We start from the raw sequence: 26,249 nt of genomic DNA on the forward strand, positions 1-26,249 counted from the left end.
CACACATTCCATGTCGCCAACACCTCAGGAAAATTCGATACCCTTCTGAAAGTGATTTCCATTGCGTAGCGCAGACGACACGCCAGGCTCTCACTGGTTTCGTAGCTAAGGACGTAAAACCGTCGGACGCCCCCTGGTCTCTGTCTGTGCCACCGACCTTCGTACGTCTTCCGGACCTCCAGGAACTAAGAGATCAGGTTCCCCCTCAAGTACTTCGAGCCCATTTTTATGCTCTGGTATACGCGAAGTTTTCTACCTCTGCCGCAGCATACGCCGATGGCACATCTCGGAATGGCAAGTCCGCCTCGGCATTCGTCATCGCGTCCGAAGGCGTAGTGCAAAGACGTCGCCTTTCGCATCAAACCTAATCCACAGCTACGGAACTCTATGACATGCTTTTCTTTCTGCAGTCGTTGATTTTACCCCGCAGGAATGGGTCGTGTTGACTGACTCTACATCTGCGCTGCAAGCAATTGAAAATTCTGGCATCCGAGGCTCATCTGCACCGTTGCTGTTGGATGTGTTAATGGCTTACAACCTTGTCCACGAAGCAGGGCACAGGCTTGTTCTGCAATGGGTTCCAGCCCATTGCGGTGCCGAAGGGAACGAACAAGCCGACAGCCCCGCAGAAGCAGCTCTGTCGTCTCGGAGACGGGCTTGTATTGCGCTTCTGAAGGAAAATCGCCGTTCGGTACTGCGACTGCTCGTGACTCCTCTGGCTTCTCGCTGCGACATTCTCCCCCAGCCATCCTGAGTAAAGTGGATCCAGGGCTCGCTTTCCGCATGTCTCGGCATACCCCTCATCAAGATGCCGCATTAGTTCATCGAATGCGCCTCGATGTGTCTTTTACAGCTCAATGACGTAACCGCTTGAAGCAAGTTGACTCTCCCCAATGCAGTCACAGCTGTGCTGTAGAAGATCTAGAGCATATTCTTCTCCATTGCCTACACTACCAACCTTCCCGAACCATACTCTTTGGATCCCTTAACGAGCTGGACACTCGTCCCCTCTCTTTCACAAAATTGCTTTGTCCCTGGCCACATCCAGCCCACCAACGCTCTGCCCTCACAGCTCTCTTCACCTTTCTGGACACCATAGGTCTACGATCCATATTGTAAAGGGGTTCACTATTTCTTTCCCCGCATTACTACCAGCGATGGGGTAGAGTATCGCACCCCATGGCGCCATCCAGTATGGCGATGAAGCTCCCCGTCCATCATCGGAAATAAAGTTGTTGTTGTTGCCAATATTGCTCTGAACAAGAAATATTATTCCATGCTAATAAGGTACTATTTATGCTCTGTGCCATATATGGAAAGCCACTGAATTTGAAGCACTTTTTATTTGGGAAAAAGTTCGCTCCACTCTGTTCAACTGATTTTATTCGATAATTAAGATCAACTGCCCCCAGCTGAAATTATGAAACCTATTCTGCACCGCCTTGAACCTGCGGTCTCCCCCCCCCCCCCCCAAGTGTACGCATACAACATATTACATTTCACGCAAATCTTAACTGCAAAAAGACACTAGACACTTCCAAAAAGACACTAGTGAAAAAAAGAAAACACAGTAAAAGGAAAATAAATAATAATAACAACAAATAAGTAACAATAACAATAGACAACTGATTGACCCACAATGAGAGTGAATATTCCGGAAAACAATGCATCTTTTTTGTGCCTTTGTCCCACTGCTTTTCTACGCAGGCGCGCCATCGTTTGGAAAGAGCCTGTATTCCAGCACACTAGTTGTTTTTGGGTCGGGTACATAGCCCGATAATGCAGATGTACACACATCTATTGCTTGACATCCTCGAAGGTGCCAAATCTTCTGGCATCTAGATACTTCTTGAGACCGCCCTGAATATATCCGACGACGCAAAGTCTAGCATATATGGCGGATGTGGGCAACACTCAAATCGAAGGTGGCGGATGTTTGATGCAGTCATGCGAAGTATATCTCAGCGAGAATCGCCATCTTGGAGCAGTAATGTGAGCACTCCACGGCGTTTTTGTTCTGATGGCCCTCGTTGACTGCTTCTACCTTTGGCATGGAACCTTTAATGGCAACAGTACCTTTGATGATCCCCAAAAAAAGCTGCTGCTTCGATACATTCTGACAATTAGCGCCACGCGTCAGCAAAACGAGTGCAACACAATCGTATCGACTCCTGCCACCTTACGAGCCCATTCATACGGTTGCTCCGGCGATATGCAGGCACTATCGTACTGTGCGTCCATGGAAGGTGGGTATCACTAGCATTCTTACTTAGCTTATCACAAGGAAGTGGATGATTGACCGCTTCTCCTACCTGGTACAAACCTGAAGCGGGTCAGACATCAGTTCTCGTGTGCTTGCACCGGCCTAGCAAAGGAGATAAAACATAGAAATCATAAGGAGAGGCTAGAAGTAAAGGTGGCGCTGGCTCTGCGTCAAAACGACGGATGCGCCATATTGTGGCGGTCAGTGTTGCCATGTACCAGTGCTGTCTGCGGGCTGTCCTTGGCAGCTCGGTTTCAATGGTGAATATTGTTACTGTAATCAATTTACGAGGAAATAAATGGCAGTAAGCATAAAATAACCATGAAGTAAGTAATACTGCGGCGTTCCCGTGCTGCAATCACCTGCTCTAAAAAGAAAAGGCAGACTTGAATGCAAGGGGAAGCTAGCAAAGTTCCGGAATTGCCGACAGCCGGCCGCGGTTATCGGCTAAAGCTAATTACGCGGAGTGCGACTTTGACGCTCGCTGCATCACAAGAAACAATGCGGCTGAAACAACTGACTAGACATGCTTGACTAGAACGTTAGAACATGTGGAATTAGGGGAAGCTCCGACGGAGTAATGAAAGGATTGAAAGACTGGTTTGACCCTGGGGATGGTAATTCTGGCGGTCCCTCCTTTGCGGGACTGCCGCCACAGCCGAAAAATATTTATCTCTCCCGGAAGAGCCTCGTAAGCGCACAAACAAACATACAGCCTCAGGTGCATTCTGTCGTCGCTAAAGACATGGGGCCGTGATACCATAGAAATCATACGACGATTTCTATGCCCGTCACTCTGACGTTAAACTTTTGGGTGCGACGACTTGCTTTCTTTTCTTTTTACACAATTAATACACATTGAAAAAACAACATATGAAAAGGGGAGTGTCACTGGAATAGCAAAAACAGCAGCAAGATTACATAATGTGAATTGGAATGATTTACGGGCTCGGCGCCCCCGGGGAAGAGGTGGTACCTCACAGCACAAGCTCACCGCGAATTCTTTGGGGCTCTGACTTCGTTTCTTTTTAATGTAATGGCCTGCTTCCTGGAGATGTGGATTACAGTTTTGAAGCCAGTGCAAGGAAGCTTCCCAGGCCGCAGGATCGTGGAGAATATTGTTCTTCAATGTACACCGGCAATACCCACTATTCCCGCTGTTGTTGTCATGTCAGCATTTCTTCATTTGTAATAAGGTGTTTGGTGTTGGCTTGTGGACTTGCGAATCTTGCTGCACTTTATCTGGAGTTTTGCTTCCCGAATTGTGACTGTGCTTCGGGCACAAGTCATGCCCATGTCATGCGCGCTTCCAAGGTGTCACACAAGGCATTCTGCCATATCTGGAGTACCTTTCCACAAGTGAGTGTCATTATTCACTAACATTCCCTAACACCTTTATTGGAGACATAGAAATAATCAAATCATTATTTCTATTCATAGGCGATGGGAATTGTTGAGGTGCCATAGGTCGTACTTCTGTCAATATTATAGGTTTCCCCACTATGACCCCATACTTTTGCGACAGTGGTTTCAAAGTGTATCTGAGCAGTCTTTTCACCCTTCTCAGAATCAAAGGATATGTCCCAAACACTTCGAGTCCTCATTCTTTTACTTTAGCCACAACAAGAAATGGCTGAAGCCAAGTGCTATCCCCACTATTTTCTCCTGGAAACAGGACAGCAGCACGGTATTATATTAATTTCATTTTGTGATGCAGAGAGTTCAATACACACTTTCGGGGTATTGGCAGCGTTTGCAACTGGTCGGGGGACCATGATTTTCATTCTACACTTGTCCATGAAACATGCAGGAATGACACTCGAACAAGATGTGGTACATTACAATTTATTTCATATGCAAAAAGTGGTATGGCCTTTGAATAACAGTACAGATGAAAGCAATCTTGGAGCAAGAATGAGGTCGTGTACACACACGATGCCTGCCAAGGAAATAATTACTTACATTTGTTTTCTTACTTACATAATTACTCTTGTCACCTCTGGCAGGAGTAGGCAGTAATAATCAAGATTTTTATTATAGTACAAGTAAGTAACAGTTCCAGAAAAGCACTAATGTCGTAGATATGCAATAGCTATGACTGAGGTGTAACTAACGTGCAAGTTGAAAATCAATATCTCAGTTTCGAGCATTATACAGTGAATGCTCTTTCAGTCAAACGTCACATTAGCTGAAACTTATGGTCACCTCAAACACACCATGGTGCACAGGGATATTCACTCTGTTGTAGAGTGCAGTCCACTAGTCGAATTACTGCTTTGCTCAAACAAGAAGTGCTGGATACTGGCTGTTGCAGTTACTAAATGTTTACTGTAGCACACAGTAAAGTGCACCTAAGAGATAGGTATTACAATGAATAAGCAAATACTGAAAACTGTTTAGTTGTACTGTGGTACAGAGATTTACTATTAATGCTTGGCTCCACACTCTGGCGAGACCTTCTTCTGAAGGTGATGAATTGCTTTCACCTGTTGGCGAGGCACGGTGCCACATTCATGTCATTCCAGAGCAGATGACTGCAGTGTCCACAGCCTGTGAAATTAGGATTTAAAAAATTCTGAAAATGAGAGAGCGCAAGCAACAGATTTGAAAACACAGTCTCTACATCCATACACGTGCGGTGAAATTCCTTCAAGTCAAAATGAATGAGAACTCTGTTTTGGTTAATCACATTGTCATAAACAATGTAGCATAACTCTACCATAAAGTCCTCTACATAGATCAAGAACATCTATTGGACCACTACAGCTCTGAGCCCGAACATATAATCTCACTGTGTGAAAGTGATCATGCTGTGGAAGCTCATTCAAGCTCAAGATCATTCCTGCTGTTGAAGCTGCACCAACTGTCCCACAAGGTAACAGAGAAATCCCAGAAGGCCTACATCATGAGCAAGCTCTCAACAAAACAAGTGCTCTTCATGAACCAGTGAGGCGGAGACGACAAGACCAATAAACGAGTTCGATCAGTCATGTTCGTTACATGTACAAATTTTCCTTTACTATTTAGGCGCCAAGCGTCCTACGTTTACTCAAAATTTATGCTACAACTATGACAGCACCTATCACCTTTAAGGCATCCCATTTTCCTGTGTTTGTGTGTCTGCTTAGTGAACAACGCCGAGCTCAATGGAGGTCACATATCAACCCAGCTCACCGTTCATGCATTTTTCAATATGACAGAGTAGCTTACAATACCTGAACTTCTTGCACAGACCAAGCTATATCGGTAACACGCACTGAAAATTTGAGTATTGACGTTCCATCCCCATCCATCCGTAAAGAAATTACGCAGCGTACACGTTTACAGACATTATTTGTCATGCTAGCACAACCTGCGGTTGAAACAGGCATACGAGACCTGACATAAAAGGCTAGCATGACGTTGCAGCGTACGATATTTGGAGAGGCACATTCGGGAGGCAGAAAAATGAATACGTACCTGCACCAGCTGCCATTTTTGTTTTTGTTTTTTTGTGGATTGGCTTGGTTATCTGGCGCTCACGCACTTCCGGTCGGCTTCGGCTACTACAATATGGCGAAGCCCGCGCTTTGCCGTTGAGGAGGAAAGTCCCTACGTTCAACTCCTTTGCTCTCTCCCATTTTCCTCCTCAGGCCTTTGCTTCTAGTCTCTCCTTATGATTTCTATTATATAAAATGCAACATACAGAGTAGAAGACCTCTACTACAACCCGTTGCATTAAGTATGAGACAGATCATTAAGGTTGAGGTTAAGATTAGTTTCAAGATTGAAGATTATTTATTGAACCACCCTCGTACATTTCGATATGTCAAAAGTAGTTACGCAGTGTCTCCTTTCTAATTCGTTGCATTCAGTGGCGATGTATGATAGCGATAGATGATGCCTTCGATTCTATGTTGACAAACTGGTTAAGACTTGCAAGGGAATCCACACGCGGCAGCGTCATATTCAGGAGAGCTTCTCCACACGAACCCAAACGCCTCCCTTCGGAAGAGCAAGTATCGTTGTAGAGCCGTATTGGAGAGGACCCTGAAACAACGAAAAGGAAAGGCCTTCAAATATGACTCTAATCTTGTTCTAATCAGTGTTCTGGGTGGTCATGCGGCATAATCCAGTCATTTCAGACCCCGCGAGTGTCTACTGCCGATCTTTTAACTGGTCATAGATCGGGTATTTCACGAAGGTCCCCTGGCTGAATAATTGAGATACAGCTGATGCTATCGAAAAATCGTCTTTGATAGGGTAAGGTGGGGCAAGATGAGACTCGGGGCAAGCCGCTACATTTTGTGTTCGACGCCTGCTGTCGCGGAGACGCGTTGCTCCATGCGCGTGTAACCTTGCTCATAGATGCCTCTGTATGTCCGCTTTATTGCACGTGAATATTATCTGGATTGATGCCTCCGTTGAAGGGAAAAAAGTCGGTTACTTTTGGCTGGAATATAAAGACTCGCAAAAAAGGCGCGGTTTTCTGTAGTCATTTTTCTTGCCATCTGTGCAGCAGCGTTTCGCAGGACCATTCTGTCAATGTAAGTCCATATCCTATTTCTTTATTCACTCACCTAGATATATGCAAAATATGGACATCCTCGGTTACCGGGTGTTCAGCAGAAAAATTAATCCGATTATATGCACGGTGCAAAACGCGACAATAAGTTAATGGAATTTGAATTCAATGTAATTTATAAACTGATAAGTCGGCTATTAGGTAGCTTTATGCGTTGCTCAGATATTTCTTTTTTGCATATTGCCTAGTATTTCCCGGCATTTTTTTTTTTTCCTGTTTCCTGGGATATTTCCCCCAAAGCAGAGGCACACTCAAAAGCGAGCTACCAAGGACACATCAGACTGGCGGTGCCTTGTTTGCAAAGGACGGTAGAGCAAAACAGCACCGGGTTCTGTGAGGTTTTATTGCACATCACGTGGGCCAGCGGCTCAAGGGAGCTGTGTAGATGCTTGGATTGCAAAATCTGATTTGTACAGTTCATTACCGCGGCGTGTTTAATCTTGCTCCCGGAGGGTTGGGCCAGATGAAACAATCTGAATTTTTAAATTTCTTGTTCAGTGTTTATTTCAGAACCGGCTGCGTCCGTGCTGATTTACAATTGAGAAGCTTTAGACCTGTAAGAATGTGCCTATGACTAGTTTTTGTTTTGTTTTTTTGAAAACATGAAAAATAAATATTCCATATTCAATTGCAAATGTCTCTCATCTTGCCCCACCTTACCCTAAATATCCACGAGGCATCGGTCAATTGCTGATCTGTGAACAGTCATTCACATGTGCTTAGGTTCAATAATTAAAATAGCGCTCTGGTACAACGCTGCGCGCAAGAAATATGTAAGACGAAATCAATTAATTACTCGAAAAAGTCACGAAGTCGAACTTGTATTTTTGTGTGTCACAAATTTTCGCTGAAGGTTCCAAACGTCAAAACAGAGTTTTCGAAAGGGTCCGAAGTGAAATTTACAAGCGAGGATTTTTATTTCATCAATGAGCGTATGCAAATGAGCCGCTCATTGCTCACTTCTGGGCCGATGTCTCATGAGTGCTTATTGAAAATAACGCTGTTCAAGAGCGCCACCTTTTTTGCTGATTTTTCATCCGGGACACATCCGTGAAACACCCGGTGTATGGTTGGGAAAATTAGTTTCATTTTTTCCTTGCTTTATCATTACTCCTTACACTTCCGTAAAGTAATGCCTTATACTGTGTACTTTCTCATGCTTAGTAAAGCATTACTAATGCAATTATTTGCACGAAGTAATGAGATTACCTTGTCGATACATTTTCATAAAAGTGCCCAATACAGTCCAATGTGGAGTATGAATCGTACGCAGACAAGAGACGGGATTAGACTTTTACGTCATTACACATTGCCGTTGCTGAGAGCAGTATGAATGGTGTAAGTGAGGAGCCATAGGTAAGATTAATTGAAGCATAGAAGGAGCAGGAGTTCAAAGACTCCACTTGGACTCTGTCCTTATCCTTGGTGAATGGTCTGTGGCAAAGGTGGCTCGGAAAAAACAGCTTAGAGATTTTCCTTACCTGTACAAGGCACAGTTCATAAAAGCTGGTTTTAGACATTTCCTGAATTTTTCTATCCAGGTAACGAACACCTTCAGTCCGCATTACCCGGTCAAAATGTAATGGCAGTAAATTCCCCGTTACTCTTCCACAAAATGTAATGCATTAGAATGACTCATTACCGAGATATAATCCCTTTCCTTTTTAACAAACATATCCCCCCACCCCCCCTGACATAATGCAACACCGATACAGCATGACTCCCCATCTCTGGGAGGTATCGTGTCAGAGCAAGAAAAAAAAAAAATTATTTCCTTTCTGGCACAAAAATGGCCATTTTTGGCTGGTTTGATAAATATATTTTTGTGACTGATATTATCACTCCAAAATTGAATGCTCTATTGAATGATGTACGTTCCAGAAACGAAGCTGTCCATGTATTTCCAAAATTCATTTTGGAGCACAAAACATTTCTGCAAACTGCAGAAACGTCATGAACAAAAATATCGATCTACAAGTGCCCGAATGTACAAAACGTCGAAATCCTTTGTCAGAACTAATATATGCAAATATCAAGATTTTAAACCAAGAAGTTTATGAGTTGTGGAAAATAACCTCAGCAGTTATGTAGTTTATTTAACGGAGTGACAGAGTTCATTGAAGGAGTAAAGCGGAAATGAACATAATAAGTTCATAATAATTTCAGAAAACACTAGTCTCTTGTTCAACTTCCCTGTTCTTACCACATTTTGCTATTTCACCGCTTTTCAACTCTTCTCGGTTAGTTTTGACACAGGAATAATAGCAATAGCGCATGTTGTACCTATCCATATATTCAGGACAAAAATCTGATTATCTAACACCTTTAGAGTTGTTATTTCCATTCTGATACACGAAATCAAAGCCAACCAAAGCCTGCCAACGTGAAGTCCCATTCACCTTGTGGTGGCTCTCATCGAGGTAAATCCTGTAGTTAGCCAACATCTTTGCGAGTGCCAGCTTGGCTTCCAACTGAGCAAAGCGCATTCCAACGCAATTTCTGGGACCACCCCCAAACGGCTGGTAGGCCATTGGTTCAATCGCAGCCTTCTTTTCTGGAGCGAACCTAGAGAAAGAGAGGATCGCATTATCTGACTTCTTTCGTCACGTTTTTGAAGATAATAGATACGCGAGTATCCCTATCTTATCGCTATTTCTCCAGCATACCATCTTTACACTGTCAACTTTCGTGACGGAATGGAATGAAGCTGAGGCGTACACGCAAACACAGGTTAGACAAGCACAAGGAACTTTTGGCTACCAGTGCACCACGACGACGAGCCACTGCTACCGCGCGCCTAGTCACAGGCGGGTCAGTTCTATCGACATCGTCCAGGAGTGAAGCCACTGGTTGAGAAGCTGCACATTCGGGACATTCTATCATTGCCGATCAGGACTCATGTGAAGGAACATCATCTCCTCTACATTTGGTGACCCGAACATGAAACACCACAATCTGGTAGACAACTTCTACATAACTGACAACGTGCAGGCATCGGAAAAGCCAGGCAACGGCGATACTCAGACATGCCCTAAACCCTTCCTCGCACATACCTGGTGGAAGCTGCTCGTGGCGGAGATAGATAAAAGATGATTAGTCACGGTTTGGATATTCCATGTTTAATAGCCTTCTTTTGCAGTATCAATATCATGTGGGCTCTTAAGAAGTTACAAAACTCGACGGCAACGTAGGGTACCGGCTGTCCGTTCCTGAAGGACAATATTAGAAAGAGTGAACATAGCTTTCAAACGAAAGCAAGCTGGTGTAACTTTGTTGAAGGTGTCACTGCCCGATAGTGTAGTCCTGTCTAGTTGTATTTTATGTTCCTGTTACTACCACCGCCTGAAGCGCAACGAAATGATTCCATCAACATAGTGCCCGAACTCTGAGAGCCATAGGTGTGATAAATTCGCCTGCCGCTGACTCGGAAAGTTGCCTTAGGGCAAAGACCACAGATTTTGAGATTTCAGTGATTAATCTAAGAACCCTCAGGTGGGCAAAAGCAATCTACAGACCGACCGCTGTGGCGTCGCTCATGATCTCAGTTGTCTCGCGACGTAAACACCCAATTATTATTATTAGTGATCAATCTGCGTACTTTGTAAATGATAGGTAACTTGGGATCTGTTGTTGAGCGACACGGTTCTGAGTTCGTGGCGGAGCGATCCCCTGTCGGCGGTGTCGAGCACAATGGAGCGGTACCAGTATCGTCTCTAAAGGAAGCGCGTGAAGACCCCTGTGCTTCCACACATCGTCGCCTATCGGAAAGATAATCGTCCGATACTTGGTGCCATCATATGTAGTAGACGACGCTCTTTGAGGCGCACAGGTGTGCGTTCTCCCCTCAGAGATACTGAAATAGGTCCATCGTGCGTGACATCCGTCGATATCAGATCGCTCAGCCACGAGCTGTACGGGTGTTTCACGAAAGTCCCCCGGCTGAATAATTCGTAAACGGCACCACCTATCGGATAACTCTTTTTTTTTTTTCGGTTAGCATTCTTGATCCGCCGGCCACAGACTGGCCGCACAGTTTCTCATTTCCATGTGCTCGTTCATTAAGTAACCGTCCTACCGTTTTACTTGTTTTTTTTTTATTACTTCGACGGACTTTGCTACCTGTACCGTAGCAATGGTCACTGAGGCAGTGCTAAACCAGTTATCAATTGCTTCGACTTTTAGGTTGGTTTACAAATTTCTTGCGCGGAGCAGTGCAGGAAGGCGGTTTTTCGCTCAATTATCCTGAGCTCAAATTCGTGTTCATCCGCTTGCATTGGTGGCGGGGGAGCCGCAGGATAGGGAACAGCCGCGAGCGGAGTTTTGATATGGCTTCTCCTTTTCTACTAAACTCATAAACAGGACTGCGGTCGTGTGATTAGATGGGCCAGACAGTACGTCATTATCGCCATAATGGCAAACACTTTCCAATGGCAATAAGGCTATTTTATAATATTAAGTTATTTCTACCTAGCCATCCTTCTGGAGATAGTACACTGTAATGTAACGATTACGGATTGCGCATATCGCTGCAAAAAGCCTGATCCAATGGCAGTGCTACTCACGTTAACAGCAGCCCACTTTCGTCGCGTCCTCGCTCACTCGCGCATGCAAATGAGAGGGCTGATCGGGTTTGTAGTCGGCGCATCAAGGATGCTAACCGAAAAAAAAAAAGTTTCCCGATAGGTGGTGCCGTTTTCGTATTATTCAGCCTGGGGATTTGCGAAAACCACCCTGTATAGGTACTAGAAAAAGCGAGAGGCAGGAAACGAAGGTAGAGGAAGTAAGGAAAAGGGGGAAGTGATTTATTTACATGCGGAAAGTTAACGGACACCTCAACGTTGCAGACGCGACAACGCGCTTCATTATTGGACGAGTGACATGACGTCCCACACTGGCACATTTACGAGGGTGGTTCCATAAGTTTTCGGCCCGAGGTAGAAAATGCGATTAAGGACGCGTGGCGCCATCTGTTGGAGGGCCGGAGCACCACCCTCAACCCTCTCCATGCATTTGTCGGTTGGAGAGCGGTATTTCAAACAGCCAGGGTGCACTCTTAAGTTAAAATGAAAAAAATCGAGTACCGCGCTGTTATAAAATTCTTGACAAAAGAGGGACTTTCGCCTAAAGAAATTAAAGCGCGACTAGACAACGTGTACAGGGAAGCCTCTCTGTCGTACACGACGGTAAAAGACTGGGCTAAGCAGTTTCGACTGGGGCGAGAGTCCATGGAAGATGATCCACGCGATAGTCGTCCAGTGGAAGTGGTGACACAAGAAAATTTGTCCCTTGTCGAGGAGGAAGTGCTGAGCGACAGGCGCCTGAAGGTGAAGGAAATCTCAGAAAGGCTGGGGCTTTCCAAAACAACCGTTTTTCGCATCATCGGCGAGGGCCTTCACATGAAAAAGGTCAGTGCGAGATGGTTGCCACAACTTCTCTCGCCAGTTCAAAAGCAACAGCGCGTCGTCTGTGCCAAAGAGGTTTTGGAGCTCTGTCAAGAGAACGAAGAAGGAATATTGAAGTCAATTGTCACAGGGGATGAGACTACGGTGCCCTACTATGATCCCCTTTCGAAAAAGGAGTCGATGGAATGGCGCAAACCAGGATAAGCACCCCAAGAAAAGCCAAGGTCACAAAATCCACAAAGAAGATCATGGCAACAATATTTTGGGATTCTCCTCGTCGACTTCAAAGAGAGGAACACCACAGTGAATGCGACTTATTATGCTTCACTCCTGCACCGACTGCGAGACGCCATCAAGGAAAAGAGGCGCGGCAGGTTGAGTCGAGGTGTCCGGTTGCTCCAGGACAATGCCCCTGTCCACACGGCTTCTGTTGCCTAGGCTGCATTGAAGGAGTGCGGCTTCGTAGAAATCCACCACCCACCCTACAGTCCAGACTTGGCACGGAGTGACTACTTCCTGTTCTCAAACTTGAAGAGGGATCTCACAGGACGGAGATTTCAAAACGATAGTGAGGTGCAAGAGGCAGTTTTCCAGCATTTTGCGGAGAAAACTTCGGACTATTTTTTCAAGGGTATAAGAATGCTGGTTGAAAGGTAAAAGTGATACACTTGTTTCGTCTCTATTACTATTAAAAGTTGGTCGGGCAGGAAACTTATGGAACCACCCTCGTACGTGCCTGTGCTTCATTTAATAAATTGCTGCATTCTCTTTTTATTTTTTGCAATCGTTCGTCACGTTGATGTTGTTCTTGTCCTACGCAGACCTGCATTATCGTTTGCTAAATATCTCGTCTTCCGCTCTTGTTGCACTTCCTACCCAGCAAGTGTGGACGGGCTACGAACTCCTAAAGAACTAGGCGTGCACTTTTACACAAAGTACGGGAAAGTAGACCGGGTACATGCGACACTGAACAAACGAATACGAAAATGTTGCACTGTTTGAACTCCTGCACTTAGTGCAGTCAATTTGGAGACACCTATCGTGTGGAAGCTGTTTCGATTTGGGTATCGCAGCTCCGATATTTTGTTGAGGTTCGACATGACGCTCCCTATTTACAGTTATACTAGAATGTATTCGTAGACTGTAGTCCTGAAAGAGTATTTTGCTGTAAACCAACTGTTGTTACGTAGTGGCCTTGATGAGAGTCCGTCTTTTGAAGCGTGAATTACCTTACCTTTCTGGATCAAACGAATCTGGCTCTGACCAAAAATTTGGGTCATGGTGAAGGTCGTAAGTGGGCACGACGACGCCAACTCCTCCCGGAATCCGCACTCCATTTCGGCAGTATTCTGTGGAGGCCGTTCTTGTCGTGAAACTGCAATTATAATTTGGGATGCTTCATGTGACAGGGGTAATTGAGATGCATGCGACCTGTTTATTTACGCTACGTAGCCGTACCAGAGAAGGAACAGGGAAACAAAAGAAATGCGCAAATATTTCATTGATTTTATAATTACAGTCGTGGGCGGCGGAGCGGTCTGAATGTACTTCCCGCATCGGATTCCACTATACATTTACATGAAGTTTCTTTTTCTTTTCCCATAATAAGTCAAAGGTCATCAACACACATGATTCCTTTTTGGTCTCAGACTTATATGAGAGTAACGACGTGAGGAGGCAAACACCCCACAGTAGTCCATGGAGGGACTATACGCGGGACTGCATACCACGGGTGTGGAGTACCCTGTTCGTGATATAAATGACGCAACACAGAACTTACGATGACATAAAACGTATATATTTGCGTTGCTGAATCACATGGTCAGCAATTCTTTTTATATGATGTGTGCTGAGGAAACTTTGCACCTCTTCTTTTTAACCACCGGGCCAACATCGAGTGAAAGTGATTCTGCAGTTGCAATCTAACTGCCTTAAGGTGTTCGTTTGTGAGTTGTGAGCGGGGTAAATTTGACCTATTCACATTCGTCACAGAAAACACCTGCTCGCACACCTATGTTGACACAGTTGTCTTGGGACGTAAAGCCAAGAATTATTATTATTGTTATTAGATGTCTGTTGTACCGAACATGGACAGGTTTTTTCTGCGACAACATACGTATCGTGGAATACTTTCGTCCAACGTAGGAATAAAGCAAAGGCGCGCCAACTTGAGCGAATTTGTTCTATTTCGGTACGTCGCACTGCAGGTCAATCAGTTCCACTTGTAAGTCATCAGGAAACGTTGTCAACAGCTGCTGAAAAAAGCGACTAAAAAAGCCCCCTTTTCAAGTAACGTGAACTAGAAAAATCTATGCTCGGGTTCACTCGGAAGATCACAAAGCCTGACACTGTACCGGTCCGTTTCTGGTGAGATTGAAGGCACCAATATTACAAATCGGCCATGTAGGGTTTGCTCAGAAATTTTCGTAGGAATGTACTAGTAATATCAATATCATGTAAATCAAGTTCTCTTCACTCTCGCTCCTCTTCGTGTTTATTATATTAGCACTATAACAACCTGAATAAATTTGAATAATATGTCAAGTAAAAATCAGCCACGCAGGGCCAGGCTTAGAGAGTCATCAGCGAAGACGACGAAAGTAGCACAGAGACCCAGACAGGGAACGTCGAACTTTCAACCTTTAATCATGTGATCAAAGGGTGATTGTGATTAAAAGTTGAAAGTTCGACGTCCCCTGTCTGTCTCTGGTGCTCCTCTGGTCAGAACTGCGGACTACGGCAAGGCAATGGACAGCAGCGGACAGTTTATGGCCGACCGTTTCGGGGTGATCCCCCACACTCGCTCCACACTGTAACCTTCTTCTAACCCAGACCCCAGCTGGTGAAGACGCGTCTTGTTTCTGTGCTTCGAGGCTGCTAGTTTTGCAACACATTTCTGGTACGAAAACCCGGGATATTCTCCGGACATCAACGACCAATCTTGCAGTTATGGAACACGTTATGGAAAAAGCAAAGCAGAAGCGTGCATCGAGAAGACGTTAGGTGACGAAACTCATCGGCGAAGCATGTGTGGTTATCGCTAGTGAATCGCCGCATCGGATGTTACTTGAGAGTCTCCTGGAACGGCTACGGGTCAGCATCGAAAAGCTCAAACAATTAAACAACAACCAGCGGCATGGCCGAGTGGGCTAAGGCGTCCGCTCGTTGGTGGTAACCAAGGTCGTGCTGGAGACTGGGAGGTGGTGGGTTCGAATCCTACCGCCGGCTGTGCTGGCTGAGGTTTTCCCTGGGTTTTCCGAAGACTTTCCAGACGAATGTCGGCACAGTTCCCCCTGAAGTCGGCCCAGGACGCATACTAATCCCCCTGTCCCCCCACTCCTTCCTGCTGTCCTCTCTCCATCTGTCCACATCTGTACGCCGCTCATAGCCACAGTTGCTTCGCGGCGCTAACACCCAATAAAAAAAATTAAACAACAAGTTCAAACAGTACCTGAACGACGATGACATCGAATCTGCGCAACAACACCAGGGCACGAAGACAACGGAGTCAGTGCCATGGCTAACTTACGAACCAAGAACTCCGCACTTGTCGTTACAGCTGTTGCAACGACGTCTGCTAAGGTCAATGAGTCGTCGCCGCAAGTCAACGAGAAATCGAAATCCAATGGCATCCGACTTCCCAAGTTGGAACCGGTGAGGTTCCGCGGCGAGCTGTCAATGTGGGGAACCTTCTGGGAGCGGTTTAAAGGAGCAATTCATGATGACATATATCCTCTCCAGAGCAGAAAAATTCTACTAGCTACAGTCCTCGCTGGATGAACCCGGAGTGACCGCGATTTCTGCTCTCCAAGCAACGGAAGAGGCTTATAAAGATGCCATCGAGGTGCTGACCGAACGTTTTGTCGACAAAAAACGTATCGCAAGGGAACATTTGTCAAAGCTTCAGACACTTCCGTGCGTCAAATCATCGCGTGATGTTTACGGACTTCACAAGCTGTACGACCACGTTCAAACGCACGTTCGAGGATTGAAGGTGCTGGGTGTAGCAAGTAAAAGCTACGCATCGATATTGTGTAGCATCCTTCTTTCGAGCTTGCCTATAGACCTGGCACTGTACTACCAATGCCAAAACAAGAGACTTATTTTGTATGATGCAAGGCGCAGTTCAGCCAGCACGGAAACATTGTCGGAACCCGAGTGAAACACATCGGGTGTGCTCAAAAATACCATCAACTTTATCAGAATCGAAATCGACAGCATGGAAGGTGCCAGCATGACGGGTAAAAGGCAGGACAGCAATTATGGACGTCCACAAAGCTCGTCCACCATCATCGCAGGTGCTCTACAACGCCATTGGTAAAAGAACAGAAGCGTGTATCTTCTGCAAATCCGGAACTCATGTGAAAATGAAGTGTAACAGCGCAATGCTGCTAGACGAACGCAAAACGAAGTTAGCAAAGGAACGGCGCTGCTTCAGATGCAGTAAAAGCGACCAGTGATCACGCGAATGTCGTTCCGGAATTATTGGTGCTAATTGCAACGGGAGACAGAGGACTTCCTTATGCGATCCGAACTAGACGAGATGGACCATTAGTCCGATAGACCGCTTATAGCGCCGGATACACGGACTTCGTTTCTGCGCCCGAGAAGTGCATAGATCTGGCTACGCTTCCTTTGCATACCAAGTTTGGTGATTGGTGTCTCAAAGCACGTGCTCGTTTCAGAATTTTTGAGAAAGAGGGTGGATTCAAATAAGTCGCCTCCAATACAGCTGTCTCCGAATTCGCAAAAACATCTAATTAAAATGGTTAATTAATGAATTTTAGGTAATTAGTAGTAGGTACATGCTCTTCCCACAGGACGTTCGCCTGGCCGCGTCACCCGCCCACAAAAATGGCACCAGTGTTGCTTTCACGGCTTTAAAAAAATCTGTAACGGATAACAAATACCTTGTATTTCCCTTAGTGTTGACCATCACATAAAAATCGAACACCTTCCTGGGAGAACAAAGCAATACATATGTCACGAATGTCAGCATATTCATTTTTCCCACACACGGTGATTGATTAGAATGCTCTGTGTCAGATGCTAGTCACCGTTACAGATTATCATTATATTTATTTATTTACAGTACCCTCAAGGCTTACAACATTTCAGGGGTAAGTGGGTTAAAGAAACTTGAAAACACAACTAAATATAATGCATATGCAGTGGCGTAGCCACGGGGGGGGGGGGGGGGGGGGGGGCTCGAGCCCCTTCTAACTACCACGGGCTGACACACACAAATGGTGTAAATCCGAGGAGAGAAGACGAATATATATATATATATGGGGGGGGGGGCAGGGACGATCGCGAAAGTTCTTGCTGTTTCCAGCGTCAGTCAATCTAAGCAGCATTCTTGAAATTAAGAATCTCGTGACGCAACATCGCCGGCAGTAGTTTACCCAGAAAAGCAAGCCGGGGGTGTTGGGAGCGGTGTCCATTGATCAACCACTGATCGTCGGTCATGGCAGCCTATATGTATATAATCACATTTTTAAAATTCGAATATTCTAGATTTCCATCTCTACTCTAGCTGTATGCACAGGTATGTGCGTGTCAGCGCAGTCGGAATCAGCTGGGGGGTTCTTACCGAGCACCCTCGACCTTGGAGATCTGGTTACGCCACGGTGCATATGCATGAGTGTTTCATTTCACTCGAACCCCACCTCAAAAAAATAACGGCTCATTGCATCACAACGAAGCCAACTGCATAGTATTACTAGTAGCCTAAAGTGTTTCAGAGTATTTTTGTACCGCAATTAATTAATTAATTAGTAGCAATTAATGTCATAACTTTCTAGTTACGAGGATTACAACGAAGATGTCAATTGTGAAGTTGTAGGCGCTGACATGAAAAAACGAATCCAGTGACTTGCAACACTCTAGCTCTAACGACTCGTTTTTCCCCGGTCTGCAGAAATGTGCCCGGACTTCCGGAACCTCGAAGGAGCATGTTTCCGTCACGCCAAAAGAGCGCTCGATCGCAGCGCCCTCCCACGTCCACGTGACGAAAAAGGAGATATGCGATCCATTCCACCTACACTCTTATCTATCATCCTTGCATGGTGCCGTATCTGCTAGACGATCAGAGGGCACAGTGACGATGACAACGCGGCGCTTTGTCTTTTTATTGTTTGATTCCCTCCTGTTTTTTTTTTTCTTCTTGCGCTGTGATGGAACTGAAGGTACGGGACAAGGAATGTTATCTTTCAACCGAAGCAACTTGATTCTTTGTTCACTTTCGTCTCCGTACACGCACTCCTTGTTGGGTGCTCTGCGGGTCAAATAATGTCATATTCCAACGGAGAAAGAGCTGACATGGTGCTTGCCCTACACTATAAATCCTGTGACGGACACGTGCCGGTTAAAAAAAAGTTCCCTCAGAAAGTGCAGCCGGTACACAGCCGTAACCGTCTGGAAACAGCCGTATAACGGTTATAAAATAGCAAGCACAGCGATCCTCATCGCCAAATTTCAGCAGGTACAAAGTCGTCACGTTGGTATGAAATGGCTTTGTGCCCGTTGAATAATATGTGTGCCCCCTGAACCTTGTACTCGTGTGCTTGTTGAATAACGCGGGTACCGGCTGAATATGCGTGCCTTCGTTGGAGTATACTGCGTTGCTCCGCGCTCCGCCGGTGAGGAGTGAAATGGCACCACGTATTCTCCCGCAGTGCGTTCCTTCCTGCTTCCCGCTTCGTTGCCCGCTGTCTGCGTTGCAACCTCGCGCTTGAGAAGGATGACACCTTGCTTTTTAAGTACATGTCTAATGTTTGCTTAAAGGGTCTCTGACCAGAACCTGGTCAATGTCTTTGTTTGTATGGATTACGAACCTACATGGTGTCTCCAAGTTACAACTGAAACGTTTCGTCTCTGCGGAGCCGCCAACTATTCGAAACAAGGAGCCGAAAAGCGGTTTCGATTTCTGCCCTCAACTCGTGCGATCAGCGTAAAACTCTAGCTATTATGCAGTGGTTTTCCCATGTGTATGACGTCAAACGCCCGCGACGTTTATTGGTGGAAAGTCCGCACCGGAAGTTCGGGTGGTTTCCGCAACTTCCGTATTGCTGGGTGCTTTTCAATATGGACGCGGAAGCACAGCGGTGTCAACAAGTCAGCTTTTCAGCTATACCTTTCAGCAGCTGAGAGGCACCAGCTACGTGCCGCAGAGTTTGGAGGCCTTGCTTTTGGAATGTGGAGCCGCGAATCGACTTCAGCATGAAGAGGAATTTCCGACGACAGACTGTTAGATGAGCTTTCAGCATCCATCACGGTGAAGCACATGAACAGTTGTGTAAATTTCATGTTTGACGGCGCCGTGTAAAGGGGCCGGAGTTGTTCATGTATAATAATGCCGAAAGAAGTCGAGTGCTTATGTTGCAAGGAGCTGCTCTTAAAATAGCATATTGAGAACTTCGAGGGCAGCACGAACCTAGCGCTCATGTTCACAAGTGGGAAGCGTACGGTCTCATGCACAATCATGCTGGTAGGTTTCAATACAAAATAGTTTTTCTGAACTTTTAGTTATTGTTCGTCACTTATTCAGAAAGAGTGCAGCTGAATTACTACTCGGCGTCCTACTAGCTTTAGCTTTATTCAAAGCTTGCGTGTCTCATACAGGAAATAGGTAAACTACATACCAACAGTTCGTGAGATGGGTGTTGCACAAACTTGAAAAAAAAAACACACACAAGAGAATCGTTATACCAGTCTGTGCGGTGAACAGGATACGCAAAGCCTTTTCCATAGTAACTACCACATGCTTGAAATACCCAAGATACTAGGTGGAAGTACCCCCTACAAGGGGTGCCCTTGCAATTTCAGCTGTAGACACATGTCGGTAATGATGTAACTATAATAATGACCCCCCTCCCCTCGAACTTTTTTCAACACTCCTCCATGCTTGGGATTCTGGATAAACCACTGTGCTGACCCCTGACACAAAGCACCATCTCATCAGCCTGCTCCGCCTGGTAAGAATTACATTGGGCTCTCAATTCCACCACAGACACAAATCCAATCCTCTGACGCATCCTTTTGTCCACCCATTCAGTCAATATGTCGTAAGTGTTGTTCGAACTCTTACTGTCTGATATCACCTAAATAGTATTGTTTAAGCACCTCAAGTATTTTAATGATCGTTATGTTGAAGTAAATCAGACTGTTATGCAGGTTACCCTGTGTGTGACCTCCGGTTCCTGCTCTCAGTCCTCCAGAAGTGCTCACTACACAAGTTGACTATCGAAAACCTCAATCTTCCATGCATGATGTAAAACCCCAGTTCCCTTGCTTCCTAGCCATTTTTTCATTCTCAATCTTCCTTTGGTGTGCAAAGTGCGCACCCAGTTCGAGTAGGATGTAGACCTTGAGGAACCAAGCTTTGTATCTTGGGCTGCTCAAATACTCAAATAGGCATGTTGCAGTCAAAGATGGTGTAACATGAAATGTGGTTCATATAGTTTATTGTGGCACTCAGATAATATCTTCATAATACGTCTGCAGAGATTGCTCCAAAATAGCATATGTGATGCAGCGTCATACATTATTGGGCTTCTGGGAAAAATCATGATTCACCTGATACAGACGGCAGCCTTTGTAACGGTGTCTGACACATTTTTAGCAGCCACTGTTTTAAAATATGCATTAAAATGCTCCAACTATGAAAGTATTACGAAGTTCTTCATTTCATTTGTTTACTTTAAAGACCCTTGTGAAGGGATTTACATGAAGGTGGAGGTTTTTTATCCAAAAAAGACAAATACCAAAATGATGTACACAAAATTCGTTCACTCACCACAAGGAAATTCATTCGATCTGAAAACGATCATAGCACTTGGAAATAAATGACGATACATTTTGTTCTGATGCTATGTGGGTAGGAAGGTCATTCCAGTTTGACACCAGCAGCTGGTGCGGAGAGTAGAGGAATTTTTTTGTTTGTGTAGGTGGAGCAAGTATTTTGTGCGGGTCATCAAGTCTTGGAAGTAACTCGTGAGGGGATTGACAGTAAGTGGGGTGGGGAGGAGTGTGACCGTAATATAACTTATGAAAGAATGCCAGGCCTGATACCTTTCATCTGGTAATCAAAGGAGTAAGAAAGAGTTTGGCTTTAATGGCTGAGATGCTGGAAAAAGGATGATAATCATGAGCAACAAACCGCGCGGTTCTGTACAAATTCTACTTTGTCGATTAAGAGATGTTGGGATGGGTTCCAGATTGCAGAGGCATATTCCAGTTCTTTTGAACATGGCAGTTGATGTTCTGAGACTGGAACACATAGAAAAGACAAATACATACAAAGCATCAAGTGCCTAAGGAATGAATTATGAAAGAAGGCAGTCACTGGAAAGGTTAGCCAGTAGTAGGACTTGAACCCACATCTTCTGTATTACCGATCCAGGGCCCTTACCAATTGAGCTAAGCTAACACGCCTCTCCAGTGACTTCCAAGGGTGCGGATGTACCCTAGGAATAGGTTTGTGGGCAGGAGAACATTAGTCACTGTTATTATACAGGCATAGCTCTCTGTCCAGTATGATCACCGCAGAGCACATTTACAGGAACTCACAGGCACAAAACTTGCATAATAAATATGTAATAGCATCAAACAGCTATTATATATAATAACTGGGACATGGAACTCCAATAGCAGATGGTCTGGCAGTACAACACAGGTAATCTTGCCATCACTATATTTTTCCCAAAATGCTGAAAATAAATCGATAGAATTACTGCAATGAACTGCTCAATTTTTCACGTCAGATATATTTTTAGCACTCTGTCTTTCATGTTTCAAAATATACATGCATCGAACCTGCAGAAGGTTATGTGTGTAAGTAGAGTCACACATCTCATGTGCAACAGGCAGGTCTAAGTTGTTTTGAGATATGTCAAATCCTTACGCGTGCTCACCACCTGTAGATTCCTTTAAAGGGAACAAAAAACTTTTTGTGAGTAACAACTTCACGCTAAATACCACATTTATAAAAGAAATTGGTCCCGTACCTGACGGACAACTGTCATGACCATTGCCAGACGTCTTCCTCTCCTGTTCCTTCCACTTATTAAGTCATCACCTTAACATTGTTAAAAAAAAAGCAATATAAATGCGATAACTCAGATATTACCACTACGAGCATACAGCAAATCACAGTGGTGGGTGGTGGACACGACATCATGCCTGGCACGCTGTCTAACCCCTTGTTGTACGTTATTCCGCAGCTGTCTCTTCTAATCATCGGCTGTGCTTATCAACACTACAATGCCGACCCAGATGCTTTGACTGGTTTCCCCCGACTCGACGTACTGCCTGCCTACTGTGATAACCACGGGGGAACACGTGGCTTCAACATGTACGACCATGGATCAAGGCCGGGATCACGCGTCAGTACCTGGGAACGAGACTGCTTGAAGCACATATAAGCCACTTCTTCGCTCTCCGACTTCAGTGGTGGACACGGCATCATGCCTGGCACGCTGTCTAACCCCTTGTTGTACGTTATTCCGCAGCTGTCTCTTCTAATCATCGGCTGTGCTTATCAACACTACAATGCCGACCCAGATGCTTTGACTGGTTTCCCCCGACTCGACGTACTGCCTGCCTACTGTGATAACCACGGGGGAACACGTGGCTTCAACATGTACGACCATGGATCAAGGCCGGGATCACGCGTCAGTACCTGGGAACGAGACTGCTTGAAGCACATAAAAGCCACTTCTTCGCTCTCCGACTTCAGTGGTGGACACGGCATCATGCCTGGCACGCTGTCTAACCCCTTGTTGTACGTTATTCCGCAGGTGAGCCGACGTGCCACTCACTCTGTTCGTAGTAATTGCCTATGTTTGGTAATAGTGCCGTGTCCACTCACACTGATTACTATTGTTTGCGATTGCTCTGCCATGTGTTTTAAATTGCTTGCTTTGTGTGGCGACATTGAACTGAACCCTGGCCCCGGAGATATGCTTGAGAAAAAATTGAATGAGATTTTAAAAGGTCAGGCAGATACTGCCAAAACGCTCAACGACATCAAACGCGACCAGAGATCACTGCAGAAAGCAGTTGATGAAAACAATGAGCAATTCAAACTGCTATCAGCTAGAATAGCTAAAATCGAACCACTCCTGACTGAGTTCAGCGACGTAAAAAGCACTGTAACTGTCCTGCATGAATCCATTGCTGCACTTACGGCTAAAGTGGAGGACCTCGAAAGTCGGTCCAGACGAAACAATCTTGTTATCCATGGCCTACCAGAAGAAGGAGATGAAAGCAATGCCAAGTTACTTGAACTCGTTGAGCACTCTGTCTTTGATAAAATCGGTGTAAAAGTGCAGTCTATTGAGCGTATCCATCGACTTGGCAACAAACGTTCAGGCAGTACGCCCATAATATTGCGATTGTTTGACTTCAGGGAAAAAATTGCCATCTTAAGGTCTTGTAAGGAACTAAAAGGCACGAACATATTTGTACGTGAGGATTTCACTAGGAAAGTTCAAGATATACGCAGACAATTGTGGAATAGCTGCCTCACAGATAGGAACAACGGTACAAAAGTTCGTCTCGTATACGACAAGTTATACCTAAATGGGAAGGTTTATTCTTGGGATCCCGCGACGAACTCACCCAAGGAGCACCTGACTAGGTTGTCCTCACTATCTGCTGCTGACTCATCTGGCAGAACTACTTGCGCTTCTGATGTTACCCGCCCACAGAACCGCTCCTGATACGCAGTGTACGAACCTCTCTTTGTTGTTTACTAATATCCGTGGTATACGGTCTAGCGAAAAACGTGACTCCTTGTTTTCCCATGTTGACGATTGTGATGCTGATGTTATCGGCCTAACAGAAACTTGGTTGTCACCTGATATAACTAATGAAGAAATTTTTGGAAATAATTATTCTGTGTACAATGTGTTCCGATGTGACAGGGAACAGCGCATCGGTGGTGGAGTTCTTTTAGCAGTCAAAGCTTCTCTAAAACCCATATTGATAACCACATCAGTTCTTGACTTGGAGATGGCGTGGGCCGCTGTACCCGGCTTACAACATACTGTCCTGATAGGTGTGTGCTATCGCCCCCCGTCATCGCCAGCCTCGTTTGCCTGCTCGCTTCACGACGCCCTTTGTGAATTAACATGCAAATTCCCCTCAAGTATGTTATATCTACTAGGCGATTTCAATTTTCCGAATATTGTTTGGGACTCGTTGCCCTATTCCTGTCCCCGCAGCACTGTTTGTGAAGACTTCATTACTGTCATCTCGACTTTTTGCTTAGCACAGCTTGTATCTGAGCCCACGCGAATTTGCGCTTCTCGCTCAAGTGTTTTAGATTTAATGTTTTGCTCTCATCCTGACAGTGTTCATTCTGTTAGCGTCCTACCGGGTATTAGTGACCACAACATCATCATGTCAACTATACGCGTTGCTCTCACTAAGCATGTGTTCACTAAGACGATCACCTGTTTTGCAAAGGGTAATTTTGATGCTATTAACGCGGCCCTCACTGTCTTCTCAGAAGGCTTCTATGCAGGATTCTCATCGCGATCTGTAAATGAGAATTGGCTTCTTTTTAAAAATGAGATCAATCGACTCACTGAGCTCTACATTCCGCGTATTACTTTCCCTGTCTCGTGTCGCTCTCCTTGGTTTAGCCGTGACCTGAGACGTCTAAGAAATAGGAAAAAACGTTCGTTTCAAAGAGCACGAAGGACTAACGCTACTGAGCATTGGGCTAACTATCACTCTGCCTCTAATGATTATAAACTATCCTTGGCTTCCGCAAAAACAACATATTCCCACTCGACCCTACCATCTCTTCTTCGCACTAATCCAAAGCTATTTTGGAACACCATCTTACCCAAAGATCATTCCACATTACAACTCGAAGTTGAGGGCTCCGCGATACCGCCGGCCCTTTGCGCCTCTGCTCTTAGCGAAGCTTTCTCAAAATCGTTCACAAAATCTCATCCTGCTTGCACTTCATATGATTTCAGGAATAATAACGTGATGTTTCCAATGGACCCTATTGTTCTTGCTCCTAGTGGAATTTTTTCCCTTATTGATAAACTAAAAATGTCTTCTAGTTGTGGAACCGATAATATATGCTCTAAAATTCTAAAAAGCACAAAGGAGTCAACAGGTCTCTTGCTGTACAAAATATTTTTGCAAAGTTTACAAACAGGCAGCATCCCGGACGACTGGAGGGTGGCAAAGATTATCCCTGTTTACAAGTCAGGCAGTAAGCATGATCCAGGTAACTACAGGCCCATTTCACTAACCTCTGTACCTTCCAAACTTCTTGAGCATATAATCTATTCCAACCTCATTAACTTTCTTGAATCTACGTCTTTCTTCAGTGATGCACAACACGGATTCCGCCGTGGTCTTTCTTGTGAAACACAGCTTGTGTATTTCACCCATGACTTATTCCGTCTATACATGCCAAGTCCCACATCGACACCATATTCATCGACTTTCGTAAAGCATTCGATACTGTCCCGCACGACCTCCTCCTTTACAAATTGTCCTACCTAAAAATCGACCCTAATGTTCTAGCTTGGATCAAAGACTTCCTTTATAATAGATCACAATTCGTGTATGTTAACAATGCGTATTCGCCCTCCGTCCCTGTTCTGTCCGGAGTACCCCAAGGGTCAGTCCTTGGTCCTCTCTTATTTCTGATATATATTAACGACTTACCGCTCTCAATTACCTCGCATATTAGATTGTTTGCTGACGACTGTGTTATCTATCGCTCAATCACTTCTCCGTCCGACGTTGTTGCCCTACAAGATGACCTCAACGCTCTCTCTAGCTGGTGTAATACTTGGCTTATGAGTCTAAATATTGACAAATGCAAACACATGCCTGTTAATCGCAGTAACCTTCCATTTAACACCTATTTTCTTGGAGGCCATAAACTAGACTCTGTACGTTCTTATAAGTACCTTGGTGTTCACCTCACTAGCAACCTAACATGGGACGTCCATATTAATAACGTACTCACAAGTGCTAATAGAAC

General features: G+C 45.0%; 1 protein-coding gene and 1 long non-coding RNA gene across 2 annotated transcripts in view; both read right to left on the reverse strand.

Annotated features, from left to right (window-relative positions):
- Positions 1 to 4,094: 4,094 nt before the first annotated feature.
- On the reverse strand, positions 4,095 to 5,706 carry LOC135378477 (uncharacterized). Its single transcript, XR_010418406.1, has 2 exons — positions 5,479 to 5,706; positions 4,095 to 4,813 (listed from the first exon to the last, which is right to left on the reverse strand). It is a non-coding gene; the product is annotated as an uncharacterized LOC135378477 (long non-coding RNA).
- A 315-nt stretch (positions 5,707 to 6,021) lies between these two features.
- LOC135378474 (cytochrome P450 3A13-like) overlaps positions 6,022 to 26,249 on the reverse strand; it is a 115,291-nt gene continuing 95,063 nt past the window's right edge. Inside the window, exons 12-14 of the mRNA XM_064611531.1 lie at positions 13,464 to 13,604; positions 9,227 to 9,392; positions 6,022 to 6,292 (exon numbers count right to left, since the gene is read on the reverse strand). Coding sequence (XP_064467601.1) covers positions 6,212 to 6,292; positions 9,227 to 9,392; positions 13,464 to 13,604 — 388 coding nt within the window. The 3' untranslated portion in view covers positions 6,022 to 6,211. The remainder of the gene's footprint in view (positions 6,293 to 9,226; positions 9,393 to 13,463; positions 13,605 to 26,249) is intronic.

The sequence above is a fragment of the Ornithodoros turicata genome, chromosome 1 (genome assembly GCF_037126465.1).
Source record: "Ornithodoros turicata isolate Travis chromosome 1, ASM3712646v1, whole genome shotgun sequence".
NCBI lineage: Eukaryota > Metazoa > Arthropoda > Arachnida > Ixodida > Argasidae > Ornithodoros > Ornithodoros turicata.